The sequence below is a fragment of the Poecilia reticulata genome, chromosome 13 (genome assembly GCF_904066995.2).
Source record: "Poecilia reticulata chromosome 13, P_reticulata-male-v2, whole genome shotgun sequence".
Taxonomy (NCBI): Eukaryota; Metazoa; Chordata; class Actinopteri; order Cyprinodontiformes; family Poeciliidae; genus Poecilia; species Poecilia reticulata.
In genome coordinates, this window is record NC_088842.1 from 13832042 (window position 1) to 13852509 (window position 20468).

General features: G+C 39.1%; 3 protein-coding genes, 1 long non-coding RNA gene and 1 other non-coding gene across 6 annotated transcripts in view; 3 read left to right on the forward strand and 2 right to left on the reverse strand.

Moving 5' to 3' along the window:
* Positions 1-2259: 2259 nt before the first annotated feature.
* On the forward strand, positions 2260-5715 carry LOC103474563 (tRNA-splicing ligase complex subunit FAM98B). The gene is made up of 8 exons (XM_008425632.3): positions 2260-2412; positions 2649-2758; positions 3062-3184; positions 3268-3533; positions 3617-3697; positions 3779-3895; positions 5039-5185; positions 5260-5715. The coding sequence occupies exons 1-8, from the start codon at positions 2369-2371 to the stop codon at positions 5413-5415; spliced, it is 1044 nt and encodes a 347-aa protein (XP_008423854.1). The 5' UTR covers positions 2260-2368; the 3' UTR covers positions 5416-5715.
* A 474-nt stretch (positions 5716-6189) lies between these two features.
* chchd2 (coiled-coil-helix-coiled-coil-helix domain containing 2) lies at positions 6190-9863 on the forward strand. Its single transcript, XM_008425631.3, has 4 exons — positions 6190-6362; positions 7177-7426; positions 8029-8179; positions 9493-9863. Exons 1-4 carry the CDS (start codon positions 6313-6315, stop codon positions 9501-9503), a joined length of 462 nt encoding a protein of 153 aa, XP_008423853.2. The 5' UTR covers positions 6190-6312; the 3' UTR covers positions 9504-9863.
* A 135-nt stretch (positions 9864-9998) lies between these two features.
* Positions 9999-20429, forward strand: LOC103474557 (phosphorylase b kinase gamma catalytic chain, skeletal muscle/heart isoform). 2 transcript variants are annotated; one of them, XM_081614257.1, is made up of 12 exons: positions 9999-10337; positions 11281-11409; positions 11491-11514; positions 11787-11936; positions 13496-13674; positions 13782-13836; positions 13913-13978; positions 14054-14217; positions 16767-16857; positions 17005-17158; positions 17226-17351; positions 18524-20429. In XM_081614257.1, exons 4-12 carry the CDS (start codon positions 11854-11856, stop codon positions 18788-18790), a joined length of 1185 nt encoding a protein of 394 aa, XP_081470383.1. In that variant the 5' UTR covers positions 9999-10337; positions 11281-11409; positions 11491-11514; positions 11787-11853; the 3' UTR covers positions 18791-20429. The 2 variants fall into 2 exon arrangements, with proteins under 2 accessions (XP_081470383.1, XP_008423849.1); XM_008425627.3 differs by lacking the exons at positions 11281-11409; positions 11491-11514.
* The window catches only part of LOC103474558 (uncharacterized), a 2515-nt gene continuing 1390 nt past the window's right edge, over positions 19344-20468 (reverse strand). Inside the window, exon 3 of the long non-coding RNA XR_535199.2 lies at positions 19344-20073. This is a non-coding gene — a long non-coding RNA (uncharacterized LOC103474558). The remainder of the gene's footprint in view (positions 20074-20468) is intronic.
* LOC145554762 (small nucleolar RNA SNORA15) lies at positions 20219-20294 on the reverse strand. The gene has a single exon (XR_014090754.1). It is a non-coding gene; the product is annotated as a small nucleolar RNA SNORA15 (small nucleolar RNA).

Consider the following 20468-nt stretch of genomic DNA (forward strand, 5'->3'; position numbering starts at 1 on the left):
TGACGGGCTGTTTAACCGAACGCCTGCTGTGAAATCCTGCAGGGCTTAACAATACATGCAGGCAAAGCTAATAAAGCCCTCAGGTTCATACATGTGCTCATACAGCCAGACATGAGAAGGAGAAGGAGACGTCTGATTAAACGTGAATTACTTATACAAAATGTTGCAGCACACAAACGCCGCCCTCTTCTAGGTCAGACCGATAAGGCCAGTTCTACGTGTGTTCCAGATTATCTGTGGTGAGAAAGTGCAGAAGGAGGCAGGAAAGGTGGCCTTGAAGCAAATCTGACAACCATAAAATCCTCAGAGGGAGGTGATAATGGCAGCCTCATTACATCACGCTCTGACACCAAGCTTTCGGCCAGCTCCATGTTATCAGCAAAACATGACGCAGCGGTGAGAGCGCCAGATCGTAAAGACTAATTAAAGTCAAGAGAACATTTACAGAGCCTATTAAACAGATTTTGGGTGGATTTATGTCATCGTTTGCTAACTCAGAAAAATCTATTTGACTTGGAATCATAATTTCAGCTAAGTCATACTGTATGAGGTCATCCTTCCTGCATGACATACGTTGTAAAGAAAGTTATATTTAGCTCTCCTCCTTCCTTAAATGAATGATTCTACATTAACCATGAGGGCTAATGGGAGCAAGCAGTAAATAAGCTAGTAATAGTTTGTTATTGTTGTTAAACCCTCAAACAGGATGAAAACCAAGAGGGCAGATGATGAAAAAAAGACAAGAACAGGCTGCACAATTTTTCAGGGCTCTGATAGTTTTTTATTTTACTTTTGAAACATATTTTTCATATTGCAGGTCTCACTAGTCACACTTTTTGGCACCAAGATCACATATGCAGCAGCTTAGGTTTTTAAAAATCACAGTCCAACCCTACTCTACATGACCAAGGTTAGGGGATTCATACACAAAGCATTCACAAGTTAATATACACCCTTTAGATCTAACATTGTTTTACATACACCCCAGACATCTCAATTAACAGATTAAATATACAAAACAAACTGAGTAAAATCAAACTAGTTTGATTTGACTAGCTAAGGATTCCCATTCCTTTCGTGGGAATCAGTCCATTTCCTTAAACAGCTCTTGTTTGTTCCAGTAAGGAAAAGGATTGGGGAATTCCTTCCAGCTGAAGTCATTAGGCTGTGATCATGTGTGAACTCCACTGATCTAGCCTTCAGAAACTTGACCCATCAAAGACAGAGAGAATAGTGGTCTTGGAAATGAAAACAAACCTGTCAGCCAATGTGTGTGTGCTTTGTCTAGTGATTTGATATATATATATATATATATATATATATATATATATATATATATATATATATATATATATATATATATATATATATATATATATATATATATAAAGACATTGGATCTTCTTATAATGCAATAAGTTAGTTAATAGATGTAACAAAAATGAGAAAAATTGAAATATTTTGTTAAACAAAATAGCAGCTGTCATTACACTGAACTGGTTTGAAACTATTGTGTATTTCAAAAAATAGAAAGTTGACTCAAACTTTGCTGAAGAAGAGTGTGCACCTAATAAATAACCATCTGTTAAGACAGGAAGTGACAGAGGTTTACCAAAGCATAACAGAGAGTTTAATGGCCTGTTTATTACAGAACTTAAGTCACATCTAACAAAAAAGAAATAAAAGGAAAAAAAATGCACAGCCATTTAGTTCTGTGGGAAGGTTTATTAATGAACATACTTAAAAAATTTAATTAAAAAAATTAGATGATAAAACTTTTTCGTATGCAGTGTTGTGCAATCCTGTCTGTACAAAAAAGAGGAAAAAAACAACAACAGAAGTCAACATATATTAGAAACACATCCCAAACATGAACAAGAGTGTTTTGGTGGAAATTATGGTAATCCTAAGTTTATTAGAAACCACAAGATTATTAAGAAAGCAACAGAAAAGTAGACAATGATTTAGGAGGAAGCAGAGAAAAGTTTATTCTGCATTACTTCAGAAAGTTTTGTGAGTCTGTAGGAAAAATTATATTGAACGGTGCAAGACTCTCAAAAAAGCTTTATATTGGTATTAGAATTCTTTTTTTTTTTGTTCGTGTATATTATGTAAAACTTTATTTCCTCATTACGTTTTTTCAACAATTTTCCCCTGGTTTTTCTAAAGAAAAATCAAATTATTTGGGTATTTTTACTGTTTAGATGTCGTATTTTGTCTGTGCCTCCCCCTGGCCAGTAGAGGGCGATACAAAGGAAGCAGGACGGAAACGGAAACCAGGCTTTGTAAACACGCCTGAACTTTCACCTGTGGGTTGAGAAAACTGATAGAAACTGATGTAAATTATCGTTTACTTTTCACGGTGAGAATGGAGAGGAGCGTGCAGACAGTTTCAGCCATTGTATCTCTGGGGTGAGGAATAATTACTTGAACTTTTCTTGCACTACGACCCGGCTTATTCTGGTTAATATGGCAAATCGTTTAAAATGTAATAATAGCTTGGGGTTAGCTTAAGAGCTAGCTGTGATTTATGGCTTCATATTTCTCAGTTAACCTTAAAGTTCACTGACTCGGGACTTGACGGTGCTTGGTGAAACTTGTTGGCTGCCTGCCCTGAGGTTCACCTGTCGTCTTCACTTCCTGCTCAGGTACCCTAGAGGCGGCCGCTGCCTCCTGCGGTGCAGGTGTGATGAGCTCCCCTGTCCGCTGCTCAACTGGCTGTCCTCGGAACTCAGGACTCTGTGTCCGGAGCTAACAGGTGAGGCCACAACTCCTCCGTGCGGCCACTTAGTGTTCAGCTCATGGTTAATTCATAATTACTAACATAATATTTCCTATGGTTGGCAAAGGTTTAAAATCGGGTAAAAATAAATAAAAAGCTAACTTTATTTTTAAATCTGTGTGACAGATCGACAACGAATAACTGTAAAATGATAGGGAAAAAAATAGCGTATCAGAGAGTAGTCTTTTTGTTAGAAGACATAATCTTAAAAACACGTTCAAATGTGGAAGCAGGAGAATAAACCACTTAGTTAAACTGACCTTGGTTTATTGTTTTTAGACCTGAGGGGAGCAGGTGACGTCTTGTTGGTGGAAGAGTTGAGAAATTTGATGTCAAACATGTTCTCTCCCCTCGCTGTTATGACTGATGTGCTGGAACCGTCTGCCCTAAACAGGATCACCGGTGAGGAACTGCTTTATCTTATGGACGATGATATATTCTCTAAACATTTTGGAAATCGCACCTTTTACTTTGTGAATCTGCAGACTTCCTTGTCTCAGAGCTGCTAGCAGCTCATGTAATCAAGGAGAAGGAGCTGCATCCCAAAGAGAATTTGACCAGAGAAGAAGAAGAACCTGTGAAAGAGCAGCGAGTTGAACATTACAGCTATGATGATTTGTGTGAAGAATGTGAAGACGGAGACGCTGCAGACACAGAGAAAAGGAAGGCAGAGATGCAGGCGGAGTGGATTCTGCTGCTGCATGCGCTCGGTTTAGATGCCTCTTCGCAATTTGAAGATGTGGAGAATGAAGTGAGCCCAACAACAGGACATTAATAAACTTTATCTACACTGAAAAGTCCTGAGAGCTTAAGAATTGTTTTTTTTAAATTCAGGTGAAGTCGAAGCTTGTCCATCTACCAGGTGGAGACACGACAAACCCTCTTCTGAAAACCAGCCTCAGCTCAGAGCAGTGGGTAAGTTCACATGAATGTTTGCCTGTCATGTAAAACTTCTCATCGATAATATTTAAAACATTTTTCTTTTGTTCCTTTCAGACGCAGCTGCAGAAGATCAATCAGACTCTGTCTGTAGATTATCAGTGTCGGCAACAGATGATGATTAAACGCTTTCAGGTCACACTCGAGTCATTTGCGTGGGGAGAGAAACAAAAGGTATTGTGGCAAATCCTTTCTTTAAATGAACTCGAACTAAATTAACAACTGAAATGAAAGCGGATCCTTCAGTTTTTGGTTAAGAGTTTAGATTTTCCGTGTGAGCTTATTAGACAACAAATTAAACTAAATTTTAGTTTGAATTGTAAGTTTGTTCATATTTTTTACATGAATAATGCCAGTCAAATATCCTGTTTTCATTTAAATATTTTTTTACACAGGTCAGTGATGGTTACATAATTAGAATCATAGTTTTACATCTGTCTTAGATTGTAATATGTTCAGAATAACAACCAACACATTTTGACTTTTACGCACAATGTCACAGCTTCATGACATTATTTTTAAAAGTTTGTTTTGCGAGTGAAGGTTAATTTATCTAAATAATTCAATTAAAAAAGTGAAACATCATGTATTTTGTTGACTCATCACACACAGGGTGATGTATGTCAAGTGTTTGTTTCTAATAAACTTGATGATGGGGGTGCACAACCATTGAAAAGCCAAAACTTAGTTCCTCATAACATTTGAACATCACATAAGACCAGTAAAAAACAATTTTGGACACAAAACTATTCTGACTATGTTAACAACTCCACAGTCATTGTTGGTCTAGACCAGTGGTCCCCAAAGTCGGGCCTCGAGGGCCGGAATCCTGGACGTTTTAGTTCTCTCCCTGGTGGTAGTAACAACCTTTTCAGCTTGTCAATGTTCTTCTTAGGTCTTCTAATGAGCCATCATTGGATCCAGGTGCGCTAAACCAGGGAGAGAACTACTGTAAAACATGCAGGATGCCGGGCTTGAGAACCCATTTTGGGGACCACTGGTCTAGAGTGCTAAGCATACGGATATGTGCGGAAAACTAAGTGGAAGGAGAAAAAAGTGTTGGGTAACTGCAGCCTTGAGAGAAAGTTGAATCCATTTAAAAGTGTGGAGGAAAGTCACAAGGCCTGAATTGAAGCTAAAGTTGGTACATCAAGACCTGACATGCCGATTCATCCTGGGAATGGGCTCCAAATGTCACAAACTACTGGATTACTGTCTACCAACTGAACATCTCTAGTACATGTTAACTTTAGTTAATGACCTCACTAGAGCTGCGTAGACATAAACTTCCCTGGCTTAATAGCTTTTTGCTTGCAGGAACGCAGGGCTGCTCTAGACTCAGTGCCGTCTCTAGTGTCCCTCACCGGATCCTCCCAAGTGTCTCCATCACTCCTGCTGGCTGCCAGAGAAGATCAGTCCTTCATTGAACCAATAAAAGCTGGGAAGAGCACCGCCGTGTACAAGGTGGAGCTGTGGACATATTTTAATGGGTGAAGCCATCTTTATTTTTTTTTTACCTCTGATGTTGCTCTCCCTAGATGTTAATGGGCAGCGTCCCAGACAGAGGCGGCCGGCCTGGGGAGATTGAGCCTCCTATGCCAACATGGGGAGAACGAAGAGCACAAGGAAAAGGAGGAGGAAGAGGAGGTGGACACCAACATAGGTACCGGAAAAAGAAAGGGAAAAAGGAGTAGCGGTCTTTCTAGGTGTTATTTGATAGTATGTTTTTCTTTTTTGTGGGCTATAAACGGGTCAGAGGATGGTTCTTCTAATATAATTTTTAAATGATGAAGCTATCATAATTTGTACTCTTTTGTATATACATCATTGAGTACATTTCTGAAGTACTGTAAAGTGTATAATTACTACATGTTCTGGTTTGTGACCAGATATTTCTGTAAGATTTATTTAATTTGAGAGATAAATAAGCCACTTTTTTTATCTGTTGGCTTTCCATATTTGGAGATGAGTTTAACAATAAACTTGAAAACAGATTTGTTTTGTTTCTGTTACTCATTGTTCTCATGTTTCCATCACATCAACTATTTTTAACCTGTCTTGAAACTGCTTCTATTTCTGTTTTTCCAAAATATTGGAACTGTGGTGATTATTGCTCCCATTTTACAGGATTATTTAATAATAATATCCAACCTGGAGTATTGATGACATGCTGCTATGAAATATCCTTCAGCAACCCATATCAGCCCACCTTTACTCCTGACCTTCAATTCTTTTTGCCCTATTTAGTTACATTTTCTGACCAAGCACAAAAGTTCCCGCATGTTATAGTTAAATAAATAAAAATTTAAAAACTCTTTAAAAATGTGTTCAAATTTGCGTATTTGTCAAAGGATTCTTATGAAACGAATAAAATGAGACACAAATAGTTCTTTAAAACCATTAGCTTATCATTTGTGAGTTACACAATTGTTTTTTGAGGCACCGGAAGTCACCCGGAGGATAGCTGATGTAACACATGGAAAGTTCCGGATTAAGTTAAGGTCGAAATAAAACCAAGCGTGTGTCGCTGCGGCTCAGAGTTGCGTCAGTCTTTTCTCACAGTGACAGTGAAATAAACCTAGTTATTGAAAATGCCACGGGGAAGCAGAAGCCGGCCCGCCAGGATGAGCCCTCCTGCCAGGTAATGTATATCTAATGTTAGAAGTTGTTGAAACCGTATGAATTTGGGGCGCGAGTTAGCCTACATGCTAACACCGAGGTAACTTTAACAGTGTCATGTGTCAGACAGAAACTGAGCCAGGAAACGTAATGAGATTTACCGCTGTCTGTCGGTGATATAAAACTGTATTTGGATATTTATATGTCTTGACCAGAGAGTGGAGTTATTTCAGACGTCATCGACTGAAAGGACTGAAGGTCACTCTGCGCTAAAATATCTTAAAGCTGCAAACATTTCCATTTAAACCAGCAAACCAGAGTTTGTATTCTATATTTATAAAGAATACAAACGCAACTGGTTGTATATTAATCTGATATTTTGTTAAAGTTACAAGTAGTTTTTTTGTTTAGTTTTGTTTTTATATAAGTAATTTAAAACTTGGTGGCTTAACAGCCCAACAGCTGATAGATTTTTCTTATTTTATTTTATTTTTTTAAATGTATAAATGCACATTAACATAATAAACAGTGATGTTTAGTCTCGCCAGTTCTGCTACGTAACACGACCTGAAGAAACCTCCAAGTCAGTGACCTTAAACAACACCAGGCTGGACTGTTGTGTAGTTTGTACATTTAATTTTTTCCAAATGGGAAAAGGTCTTTATGAACAAACTCCTGTATTATTAAACCCCATATTTAATGTTAGTTTATTAGTCCACAGTGATGCAGATTTAATTTTGAACATTATCTCTGCTAGGAAGAAAAAAAAAAAGGTTTTTAAAAAGTTTTGTACTATTAAGTTTGGCCTCTTGTTAATTGAATTTTGCTTTTCACAGCCGAGCACCTCCATCACCTCCACCAATGGCCAGGGCACCATCTCACGCCCCGGTCCCCATGCAGGCCGCTCCGTCTGCAGTGGGCGCTCCGGCTGCAGCGCCCAGACAGCCGGGTTTACTCGCACAGATGGCAACGACAGCCGCCGGTGTGGCGGTGGGCTCTGCTGTGGGACACACCATCGGCCACGCCATGACCGGAGCCTTTAGCGGAGGACGCTCTGAGGCTGCCAGTCCTGACGTCACGTACCAGGTAAACCGATGAGCAACTTGCTGGGAGACCAGGATCGTGTTAGAGAAGATTATTTTGTTTACCAGACAGCTGGTAGGACTTTAATCACAGATCCAGTAAAGAGTGGTGATAAAGTGTACATGACAGCTAAAGCTCTTGTTTGGATCGGCAAAGAGACGATAAAGATTCAGTACTGTAAGCAAGAATAACCTCTTTAAAGAGCCCAACCTGGAATCAGTGGAGTTGCTTCAAATTGAGAAGTCGAGTTCAAAAACACACCTATTGGCATACATTAGAATTAAACTTCTCTGCATTTCTATGTATAGAAATGTTTTAAGAGCTAAAATACGCAAGTGCAAATAACAATACTTGAATTGTGAACACGATTTTAATGCAGGAACAAAAATAAAATAAAAGAAGCACATTTTATAACAGAAACAGGAAAATGTATGAAGTATTGCTTGTAACGAAATATCTGAAGTGGAATACATGTAAGCCTGATTTGTGTTTTACACTTTGTACTGTAAGAATTGTATCTCTGGAAGGAACTGCAGATGCAAAAAGTTGCTTTCTACACATTCAGTGGATCTGTCAGCACATCTTCATGTGGTTTCTGTCCATAGGAGCCGTACCAGCAGCAAGCAGGCCAGCAGCAGCAGCAGGAGGTCTGCTCCTACGAACTCAAGCAGTTCCTGGAATGTGCTCAGAACCAGAGTGACCTGAAGCTCTGTGAGGGATTCAGTGAGGTACTCAAACAGTGCAGGTCTGCTAATGGTAAGTGTACAATAATTATGATTATTTCTGAATCTGTTTGCCATGTAGCTTTATCTTTTTTTAAATTCTATTTAAAAAAACCCTGTCAATTTCAAGTTTTATCTCCTTACCGGTACATTTCATTGCTAAATGCTTTTATAGAATATATTTAAAATAAAATTGGATTCTTCAATAAAATCCAAGGCTTCTGCATGTGATTCAGAAATCTCATTTTAATACATTGTGTACTTAATGTACAGGCTGAAACTGGTTTAGGCTCCTTTTGCATGAATTACTGCATCAATGCAGCGTGGCATGGAGGACATCAGCCTGCAACTGCAGGCTGCTGAGGTGTTGAGGAAGTCCAGGTTGCTTTTATGGGACCTTCAGCTCTTCTGCATTGTTAACTTTTAGTTGCCACTCATCTTCCTCTTGACAATTTTCCAAATACTGTTTGAGGTCACTCCAATGTTGTTGACCAATCAAAAGCCAATGGTCAGATACTTTTAGTAGTTTGAAGACATCTCAAGGCCTCCTGAAAAAAAGAAATCGGCTTCTCTGCAAAGGTTGACAGAGGGAAGCATGAGGTGCTCTATTATTTCCTTATACAGATCCTATTTCTGTCTCTGGAGACTCGATCCTTTATCTGATTAGTCTAATTAAGGCTCTTCTGATACTGGATGTAGTTTAGAAGTGACTTTAAAACAAGGAACGTTTCAATTGTAGTCCATGTTCTGGATACGTATGTTTCTGGTGGCGCTTGAAGCTCAGAGTCCAGCCACAGTCCACATGAATCACCTCCAAACTGCTTTGCTTCAAAAACCTCTGCTACTGGCGTTCCTGGTGCTTTTACGCAAAAACACCGCTTTTAATCAAACCTTTACCTTCCACTCAACTTTTCATTAAAATGATTGAATACAACACTGAACACCTGTAAAGTTTGTTGCACAATTGTCAAATTAGAAGTTTACTCTGTGCAGTTGACACAACTTACCATTGTAACCTGTGTCAACGTTATATATTTTTTAAATAAAAGCTCAGTTACATTTTCTTCCTTTATATATCCATCTTTTATTTTTTTCTGATGGGGACAAGAAAATGAGGGCATTTTTGAGAAAGTAAAATAGGACTGGGGATGACTTTGCAGTATTATGAAAGACTGTTACTCAATATAACCACTAGGGGGAGTAGTGTGGCTTTTTAAGCCTCATTCCTGGTTTTCTTAGTGGTTCCTAAATGCTTATCGTATTTCCTATAATGTATAGAAGGATATTTCCTGTTATTATTGACAAAGTAGAATGCACCTCTCATTGAACTTTTCTTTTTCTCTTTAGGTTTTTCTTGAGATGGAGACAAAGGCCTGCAGAGTTGAAATCACACGTCAGCTCACCAGATTCTAGCGGGGTGTAATCTACAAGGGATCAATAAATCAATAAACACACTTTTATTTAAATAATTGACTTTGGGCAACATTATTTCGTTGTGAGAACACTGCTGCAGAGTTTGTAATGATAGTCTTATAAATACTGTTTATATATTTTGGTGTCATGTTTTGAGTTGAGTGTAATTTTAACAGTGCTTTTCATTAGCAGTGCTTTCGTTATAAAATCTCAAATAACACCGGATATGTAGAATAAAGCTCCTGATTCTCACCTTTTGGTTTGGTTGTAACGAGGAGAAAACGAATAAAGCACTTGGATGATAATGTCGCTGTGTTTCATTTCACTGCCTCCTCAGTCAGACTACATTACACTATGCTGAAATGTTTCTATTCTTATCTGTTACACTCTTCAATTAGATTTAGGAGCTTCAATGCAGGGATACCTCAAGGCTGCAGCACCTGTCGTGTCACTCTAATCTCGGTGCAGACCACAAACTGAACATGGGAAGATTTTCAAAGTGTCCACAGCTGTGGGAGAAGAAGCTGCTGGGTTTGAGTTTGGGGATCTCTACTGTGTGCATGTGCTGAGCTGCTGCTGCTGCGGAAGAACCCATTTATTTTTGGCATTTGACATTAAAGCTCAACCTTTATAACATGGGACCAGCAATCCTACAGCTATTCCACAGCACTGGGGTCTGACTGGGTTTCTTTGTGGCTGATTTTACGCTTTTTGGAAGGACGTCCAGTTCAAGCATGGAGTCCCTTCGGAACAGCTGAAAGAAAAAACTGATCGACGCGGTGAGTAAACAAAGCGTTTCTTTGGCTTTACTGGCGATGGGTAAATGAAGATACTAAAAGGATCTGATATTAAATAGAAGCGTAATCACACAATGAAAAATCTAGAACAGCTTTTAATTTGAGTACTTTTATTCAACGGGGGGCAAAAATATCACTGTGGGGCAAAACTTCTCCAGACATCAAAAGTTTTAATTCCAAAAAAATGATCTTTGACTATTTCCTGGTTACATGCACTCTTGTCTGTAGTCCTGGGTCCAAGTTTTTATCAGCTCACCCTCCATCTTTCTAAAGGTTTTAGATCTGAGGGCAGGGAGGAAAAATGTTTTTGGTGAATCATTTCTGTTTTCACTTGACCATAGAATATGGTCAAATGAAAACCATAATCTATGGTTCAAAGTATCCTGCTTCTAAACAACCGATGATGACCCATTCCCAGTCTTCTGGAAGAAACAGATCTGTATTTCAAATGTCCTTAAACACTCAAAATAATAATTTTTCTCAACAGTCCCCCTTTTGAGGTCTGAGATACACAGACCTCACAAATAAATTGATTAGGCCTTCCAATATAGGAACAAAAAATTCCGTGTACTAGAATAACTAAAACATTGGCCTTCTTATACAGTCCCCCTTTTAAAAACTAAACAGTTTGTGATGCACTAACTCACCATTGGTATCATCTGACTACTGCATGTAGTTCTAGAGCAAATCCTTTCCTCATTTAGCAAACTCCCTACATTTATAAGTGAGAGTAGGACAATAAAATCATTTTCCTGGCATGTAGATAGCATCTAGTGGTTAAGGAAACTTGTTGACCCCTCCAAAGTCCCCCTTTAGCATCCTGTCTCTGGACTTGATTGAAATGTTCTCAATCCTTTCCTATTTAGAAGAGTAGCTAAGAAAATTAGGCCATGCATGTCATAATTATACCTACTTAATGTTAAAGGGCGAAAGGTGGTGACACCCTGGACAGATGGTCAGTCCATCACAGAAACGGGAGGTAATGAATTCCTGGAGCTGGACGATATGACTGAAAAACATATCACTATATAAGTGTTTAATATCAGTCTTACAGGTAATTATTAATTCGTTTTTTGTTTAAAATGTCTGAAATACTCCCAAACTGGTGGCGTCACCTTTCCTGTTTTATCCACAGGAAAGGTGTACAGATCTGCAGCAGGTAAGGGGGCAAAGCAAAAGCCACAACTGTGTGCGTTTACTCAACAAGCTGTCGCTTAGTAACCAGACACCAAGTGAGTTGATGCCACCAACCTTACTAAGGCTTAGAGGCTAAAGCACTTCCTTTGCCTCCCTCCCTGTCACTATACATGTTGTTCATGATTTATTGTCCAGCCCTAGGAATTACTCATTAAAAGTTACTTGACACTCAGAGCAACTTGAGAACCGCCTGTGTTGTGCCAGTGTTGTTTTAAGCGTGTGCGTTTCCTGCAGTGTGCTGCGAGCTATAAGAGGAAAACAGCTGTACACACATTTGGAAGTGAACCAGCGTCGCTCCGTCATGACCAAAGAGGAGGAGATCCCAGACTGGGTGGGAGCGAAGGAGTTCTACGACAAGTACGACCCCAAGGAGATTCTGGGCAGGTATGTGAGCAAGCACCGTGAGACACGGAACTACTGAAGGTCCAAACATGTTCTGCCCTTCAGAGACTTGGTCTTTGGTGCTTTTTTTAAAGACTCATAAGATACAATGGTCTTTTGCATCCTTATTTAGGTTGCTGCAAGCACACGAGTTTGCCTGTAAACATTTATCTCAGGAGCTAGGATTTTTTTAGCAGTAAAGTATAGTAGGCAGTAAATATATGTAATGTGATAAATGAACAGAAAGCATCACCTAATTGAAATACAGGGTTACAAATGTAGGTTCTCTGAGTTAGATTTAAGGCTAGACTTTGTTAATGTTAGTCCATATAAATATGCTTTGACCTAAACAAAGGATCTCCAGTCCTTGGAAGCTGACGTCCTACAACTTTTATTTGTCTCTGCTTCAACACACCTCAGTCAAAAACGTAGGTCATTAGTTGGACTCCATCAAACTCGGGTGCAAGCTGTAGAGGTTATTCAGTCATTTTAATCAGATCTGCAGGACATGTAATGATGCATGTGACAGATGGAGGACAACAGTCGTTGATGGATAGAGTTTGAAATCCATGATCTAAAGCCTTCAGATTTCAAAATGTAGAGCTTGTACAGCAAAAAGGCTCAGCTCAACAATGGTATTACTATTACTATGTACGATGATCAAAGTTTTATAATAATTTAACAAGAAGGTAAATTATATTTTAGAAAAAGGCCAGTTTGGATCTAATAACTTAAAGCATAATTTGAAAACTGTATTTTGTTTTTACTTTATCTGTGTTTGACTGTCTAATTTGTTTGAGTACTAAAAACGTCTAGGTGCAGGAAAAAGAAAAGCAAAAACACAATGTGTAGAAAATTTCTCAGGGTGTGAATAGTTTTTTTTTTTTTTTTAGATCATTGCATGCACACTCCTCTTCTCATATTTATATCTGTAAAACATCCATGGATCCCTTTGTTTTCATTTCCTTTACACTTTTTAAGTTTGTGGTTGTGAATTGACTAAACGTGAGTTAAACAACCATGAGTTAAAAAACTCATGGTGCGTCCCATGAGTTTTTAGTGAATTGAAACAAAACCCAGATCTTGCTCATTGTCATTCCTGCCGCCCGTCAGATGTTACGTAAGGCTCAGTGTGCAGGAGGCAGCATTCATTAACTTCAGCGTGTTGTGGACAAAGGTTACAGCTCTAAGAAGGTTTTGGTAACAGCAGTCTTGCTAAGTCATTACATAACTTTGATGCATTTCTCACATACAGGTCAGCTGGTCGCTGGAAGTGAGGACATTCTGTTCATTGACAGTCAGATCCACAGTCAGGGGGGTTTAGTTTCAGCAGGTTGAACTCTGAGACTCAACCTTTAAAAAAAAAAATCAATTTCATCAGAATACAGTAACAGAAGTTTTAATTCATTTCTGTGTGCAAATGAATGTTAACAGGCAGATAAAAGCATAAATTATCATATGAGACTGAAGTTCCAACTAAACTGAACAGACATGTAAAGTTTCTGCTCAGATATTAATCAAGATCCCACACAAGCTGATGTTTTCCTCTCTTCATTGGACAGGGGAGTAAGCAGTGTGGTCCGTCGCTGTGTGGACAAGCGCACGGATCAGGAATATGCCGTAAAGATCATAGACATCACCCCGTCTGACAAAATGACTCCGCAGGAGATCGAGGAGATCCGAGAAGCCACGGTGAAGGAGATCGACATTCTTAGGAAAGTTTGCGGGCAGGAAAACATCAGTAAGCACTTTCTCTTATTCTCAGTTTAACTGGAAAGATTTTTTTGACCTTTGTCCGATGATGCTTAGATATTTAGCTCCACTGATGAATTGAATTCTCCTCTCCAGTACAGCTGAAAGATTGCTATGAGTCCAAAGCCTTCTTTTTCCTGGTTTTTGATCTGTAAGTGTCAGGACTGACAGATATAACGCGTCAGATATCCTGCAGCTTCTGTAATGTCTTGTTTTCTTTCCCTCAGGATGAAGAAAGGGGAACTTTTTGACTACCTCACTGAGAAAGTAACTTTGACAGAGAAAGAAGCCAGGTCAGAAAGCAAGTTTTCTTAGGTAGTGTAATGTTTTTAAAGACATTTTACAATTTAACGTGTTACTCCTTTTAGAAAGATTATGCGTGCTTTGCTGGAGGTGCTCCAGTTCCTTCACAGCCAAAACATCGTTCATCGGGACCTTAAACCTGAGAACATCCTGCTGGACGACAACATGAACATCAAACTCACAGATTTTGGCTTCGCTGTGCAGATCCAGCCAGGACAGACACTGAAAGGTGAGTGAACGGTTTCCATAGTGACCAATTTAAACACGGCAGACATCTCATCAAAATTACCTTTTAAGTTTACCGTATTTTCCGGACTATAGAGAGCACCTAACTATAAGCAGCGCCTACAATAAAAAAAAACAACAACTGGAAACGTACATATATAAGCCGCACCGGGCTATAAACTGCTGGTATCTCCGCCGCTCTCAAGAACACAGCAGAGGACTGCATCCTTAATAAATCTGCTAAGGACGCAGCCCTCCGTCTCCAACGTAGAACCATAGATTTATTCACGCCGAGCTTACGTGCAGCGGCTATCAATCTGATAACATTCAACTTAAAAGCTGCATCATATGAGTTTGAAAACGTTCCTCCGTTGTGCCTGCTGCTAGCATGTGCTTGTTCTAAATGAAAATTAGCGCCTTCTTCCTTGATTTCCAATTTTGACTTCCAATGAATGATTCACTCCCTGCTAAAGAGCCCCCTGGTGGTGGAAGAAAAATCCACAGAAAAGCCGCACCGGGCTGTAAGCCGCTTGGCTCAAAGCGTGGGGAAAAAGTAGCGGCTTACAGTCCGAAAAATAAGGTACATAAATCCTTACAAAGAGACACAATGACAACTCCAAGCTTTGACTCAAAGTTCAACAATAGCTACAGTGTCACTTCCTGCTCTTGCGGTCTTTGCTGCCTGCAGATTGTGCTGGTCATTACAGCAGCAGTTGGTGGTCAGGGGGCGTAAATCTGGATCTGGTTGCAAAGTGTGCTTCCTGCTATGAACAGCACAGGACATCGCGTACCGCCACAGAGGGTCTCAGTGCGCTGAGCTTTCTAAATAGACTTCTCAGAAAGCTTAAGATCATTAGCAGTAGGAGCTGGCAAGGAAAGTTTTTGATGAACTGTACATCTGCTGGGGGAGAACCATCATCTCAGTGTGGTGATATCTCTAAAACACGCTCTGAAAAATGTCAACACTTAAACCTGACTTTGAGTTCTGGCACATTCTCAATTCCAAAAATGTAAACAAAAAAAACTACAAATTATTTTTTTTTATACATTTGTAAAGCAGACTCTTTTTTTTGTGTGTGTGTTAAAGATATAAAAATAATGCAAGCGGTGAACTGAAAAAACAAATCTATTTAGAGGTTCAGCAGAAGTTCTCTACCACCCACTAAACACCCCGACTCTTTTACTGTACTTCCATGTTGATTGTTGGTATTTAAAGTCAAAGCTTGGAGTTGTCATTATGTCTGTTTGTAAGGATTTATGTACCTTATTTTTCGGACTATATGCCGATACTTTTCCCCCCCACGCTTTTAGCCAAGCGGCTTACAGCCCGGTGCGGCTTTTCTGTGGATTTTTCTTCCACCACCAGGGGGCTCTTTAGCATGGAATGAATCATTGAAACTCAAAGGACAGCACTATTATTTATCAGTCATCACTGATCATACAATTATGAAAATGATAACAATGCTGAGAGAAGAGTGTAATGACTAATAACTGGGAACTTATTTGCCTATAAAGGATTTTTTTCTATTAGTCACATTTATTGTTTATTAACATTTACAACTATAACAGGATGTAAAGTTTTACCTGGCATGTAGCACCCTCATTTATAGTCCATAAATATCAGGCATATAATACTATTAATGCACAATACATGTGCCGAAATATATCAGTCTCCTCATTATAATATAAATTTATATTTAACAAAAATATAGAGAAATTTCAGTAATTATCCACATTCATTAAGGAGGTGAAAGAGAGTTTCCTTTTATTAAATGTATCTGGGTTTGGATTTTTTTCATGCAAAAGAGATTCAGATATTTTATAATTTACTTTTACAAAGAGATATTTACACATACTGGTGAGTTTCATCAAAATAGAAGACATAAAGCAGGAAAAAACATTTTTGACGTATGAAAGTTTTATATTATGAGATTATACAAATGAGCCTTTGACTTGGAGAATGACCCTAATCATACTGCCAAATTAGTTACAAAATGGTGTAAGGACAATAAACTCATTATTTCAGTGATTATTACAAAGCCCTGATCTCATTCCATAAAAAAAAACGTTTGCAGGCAGAGAAAGTGTGTTTGAGTAAAGCAATATACAAAACTGATTGAGTAAAACCAGGAGCAACGGGCCAAAAAATACAGTTTAAGTTTCAAAAAAATGTATTTAAACTAGTGACTTTGTAAGAAAAAGTTTAAACAAATCTAAGTTCCACATTTAGGGAATAAAATTAACACTAAATGGCTTGAAGAGGAAAGGTTTAAGTCGACTTGGGGGTGAACAAGGTCATGTCCTTTCATACAATGTATCTGATTTCAACTGCACTTCAATTCCTAAAGTTAGTGTTATTCTGTTCATTTTAGAAAATGTCAGTTTTCTATCTAGCTCTGAAAAAAGGATGTTTCTTTGATTAAACATTTAACATCCCTGTTCACAGTACATACCTGTGGATGCAGAGTGCAGTGTGTTCAAAAAGCAGAAAGAAGTGTACTCAGTTTTTTTTAAAAGTAAAAGTTTCCATCTGTTTGACTGTGTTTACTTCAGAAGTGTGTGGGACCCCTGGTTACCTGGCTCCTGAGATCATCGAGTGCTCCATGGATGCAGATCACCAAGGATACGGTACAGCTGTTGACATGTGAGTGACCAGAGACGAAACCACGTCCGTCTCACATGACCTGTTCCGTTTATGCTGCTATTATTGAAGCTTCAGTTAGATAGCTGGTATATAGTTTCTGCTTAACCAGGTCACAGATTTGCCTGCTGTTGGTGTTTGTGTTTACAGATGGAGCGCTGGTGTGATTATGTACACGCTGCTGGCCGGCTCTCCGCCTTTCTGGCACAGAAAACAGATGCTGATGTTGCGGATGATTTTAGCAGGGAGCTACGACTTCTCATCTCCAGAGTGGGAGGATCGCTCTGACACAGTCAAAGATCTGGTAGGCTTGTTTTGCTCGTCTTTGCCTGCAATAAGCTTTTAGAAATCTAAAAGTGCTTTTTGCTCAGATCTCCCGGATGTTGGTGGTGGATCCGAGGCAGCGGTTCACTGCGTCAGATGTTCTGAACCACACATTTTTCTCCCAGTACGTGGTGAACGAGGTGCGACGGTTCAGTCCATACAGGCGGTTCAAGGTAAGGAAAAGTCAGATTTCAAGACAAATGGAATCAAAATAGTTTGCTAGCATTTGAAGAGTTTGCCTGATTCGAGAGATTTCATCCACAGGCTAAAAATGAAGCAGATGCTGAAGGTGACGGTTTCCTTAACAACAAAAACAATTTCACTGGATTGAAAGATTTTTGAGATTTGTTTTTGGTCTGAATGATCTCCTAGACTGTGGCCAAGTCTGTTTCCATCAGTTATACACTTTATTAACTGAATTTGAGTCTTTTTTCTGATTCTATTAATTAATGCGTCCAGAGCATGGAAATAGTATTTAATCCCATCTCTAGGGGTGTAAATCGCACCAACAATAAAATCAACACTTAATTTTTTTCATTTGAAAGTGTAGAGAAAAAAAAGATCAAAATACCCACAATATTTCCAAATCATACTGTACAAAGATTGATTTACACATCACAGTTAAATAAGTAGTAAATCCCCCTGTAAAATATTTAGTCCACTTGGTCTCCAATGAGCCATCTTTGGTCGCTCCTTTATTACTTCTGGGTCTTTGTTGAGTTTAAAGACCCATTTCCTGGGTTCTGGTTGAGAGCCCCTCCAAGCAGTTAGATTGTAAAAATCTAACTGTGATTGTGATTTATAAGAAAACGGTCACTAAGAATAATTGACATCTACTGCTGCAGTTGAATTTTTAAATGTCATCCTTCACATCATACTCTAATTTTCTTCCAAATACTGGGTGAATTTATCCCAAAGAGTTTAATTTTGGGTTGAATAGATCAGATTTTTCTCTCAAACCACTGAATCATTTTGATGTTCACTGACCAACTTAAGACGGGTCTCTACATTTTCCTTCACACGGGTCTCTACATTTTCCTTCTTGTACGTTTACCAATGGTAAGGTAACTTTGTTATTGAGCTTCTACACTATACCAGTTGTTACCTTTTAATTTTATTTTACTGACATCCTTTGGTCTTATTTACTGTATAATGTTGGAGTGGCTGAAAAGAGAAAAGAAACTATTCCATTTCAACTCATTACATTATGAATTAACATCTGAATCTTCATTAAACAGCTGTCATTTACATATTAATGACAAAATACAAAAGAGAAACAGTCAATTTGGATCACGATTTAAGGCGAAACTACCACTCCGTTGTTATGGTTATGCTTCTCCATCAGGTCATCTGCATGACGGTGCTCGCCACGATGCGCATTTACTGCCACTACCGACGTGCCAAACCCGTCACCAAGGAGGTGATAAAGAGCGACCCGTACGCCGTCAAGCCCATCCGCAAACTCATCGACGCATGCGCCTTCAAGATCTACGGCCACTGGGTCAAGAAGGGCCAAACTCAGAACAGGGCTGCGCTTTTCGAGAACTCTCCGAAGATCGTCCTGCTGTCCCTAGCCGCCGAGGCGGATGAGCAGGGCCAACACGGCTGGTAAAGTGTCCACAGGACTGGGAATCACTTCTACTCCAGAAACAAAACTCATAAACTAAGAAACAGCCCGACTAGGGTGTTCTTTGAATGTTAACGTTTGGAGGACATGCTTGAAAAACTTTCTATGCATGAGAGGCTTTTGGATTTCTGTTTTGAAGAAGCAGAGAATGTTCTGGAAAGTAAGAAGTTCTTAATTTTGGGGAATGTAGCCTCCAAGGCGCTGAGTCAAGTCTTCATCTTTTGAATAGACTATTTATTCACTTACTGTAAGACTAGTATGTAGATTTTAGTTTTAAAGTTTGTTTTTTTCCCCAAAATGTCTCGAGTCTGGATGGTTGAAATTTCAGTGAACTTGTATATTTGAGACTGTACAGGTTAAAAATATTATATAATGACAATTGCTCTAATAAGAGAGTACTTTAATTTGCATAATATAAACATATTAAACCTTTCATGTATTTGAAAGTTGTGTCTTTAAGGTGAGGGTATTTTGGATGTTTTATGCATCTCTCCCGGAGCGCTTTGTTCCCACCTACACAAATGCAGCACACACAGGGTTGGTTTCAGCACAGTGACAGGTTTATTATGAAGGAGTGAGGGAGAAGGGGTCACAGAAAACACCACAGGTCACAGAGGACTTGTTTCTGGCACAGGGCCTTCCTCATTCCCTGCTGTGTCTGTTTTTAGCTTCATGTGCAGTCTGGCTGTGTCCAGGTGTGAAAAGTGATTGTGTTACATAAAACAAGATGTTTCACGTAGTTTTTAAATGGTGTAAAAAAAATTAAATAATAATAATGCCACAGACAATTGTTTTGTGACTGTCAAAAAAAAGAAGGAGGAAAAAAGCATTTCAGTGAAGTGTAGTTACCACAGATGAAAACGTTGAGTCTCTTCCCGTTTGGAAACTGGGCCCCCTGCTGGAAAATACGGCAGGAAAATTAATTTCTAAAAAAAAAACTTTTCATGAATGTCAAGTACATCACTGTACTCATTCCTGTGTAGCCAGACAAAGCTGAGGAAAGCAGTTGCCCAGGTGATTTTTGTCTTTGGCAGAAATGAGAAGAGGCTGTTGCATGGTGTCTGACTGTGTCCAGCACAGAGCGCAGCTGGAGCAGAATTCAGCCATGCCACGGGTCACCTTTCCTTCCCACTGATCCCAACAATCACGCAACGTGTGTGCGACCCGTTAACGGTGAGAGTAAAAAACATACCGTCCTGAGAGAAGGTCGGGTCAGTTAGAGAGCAGCCGCCGGGTGTAGCAACAGCTCAATCACATGCTGCAGGACTCTGACGAATGAAAGGCAGAGCAGACTGTAAGGCAAGGCTCACTGATTGAATCAGTAAACAGAGATTTTAATCCAAGGTTTTCAACATGTTGTCACTCTGACGTAAGAACGAGGGACATAATGACCACTCTGATCTTGTCGTGTCAGTTTGTGAGAGCAGTAATTTAGCATGGTGTCTGACTGTATTTACTACATGCAAAGTAACACAGAATTCAGCCATGCATCCAGAAACATGCTCTATACATGCGGTTTTAAACACGTTATGGCTAGTAACATGTTCAGTGGTGATAATTCAACAAGGTTAGAGAACTAAAGCACTCAAGGCATGCTTGGTGTGTGGATGTTAAGATGTCTTTTTTATTTTTTAAAGGATATCCTAACAGCCAACTTAGCAGT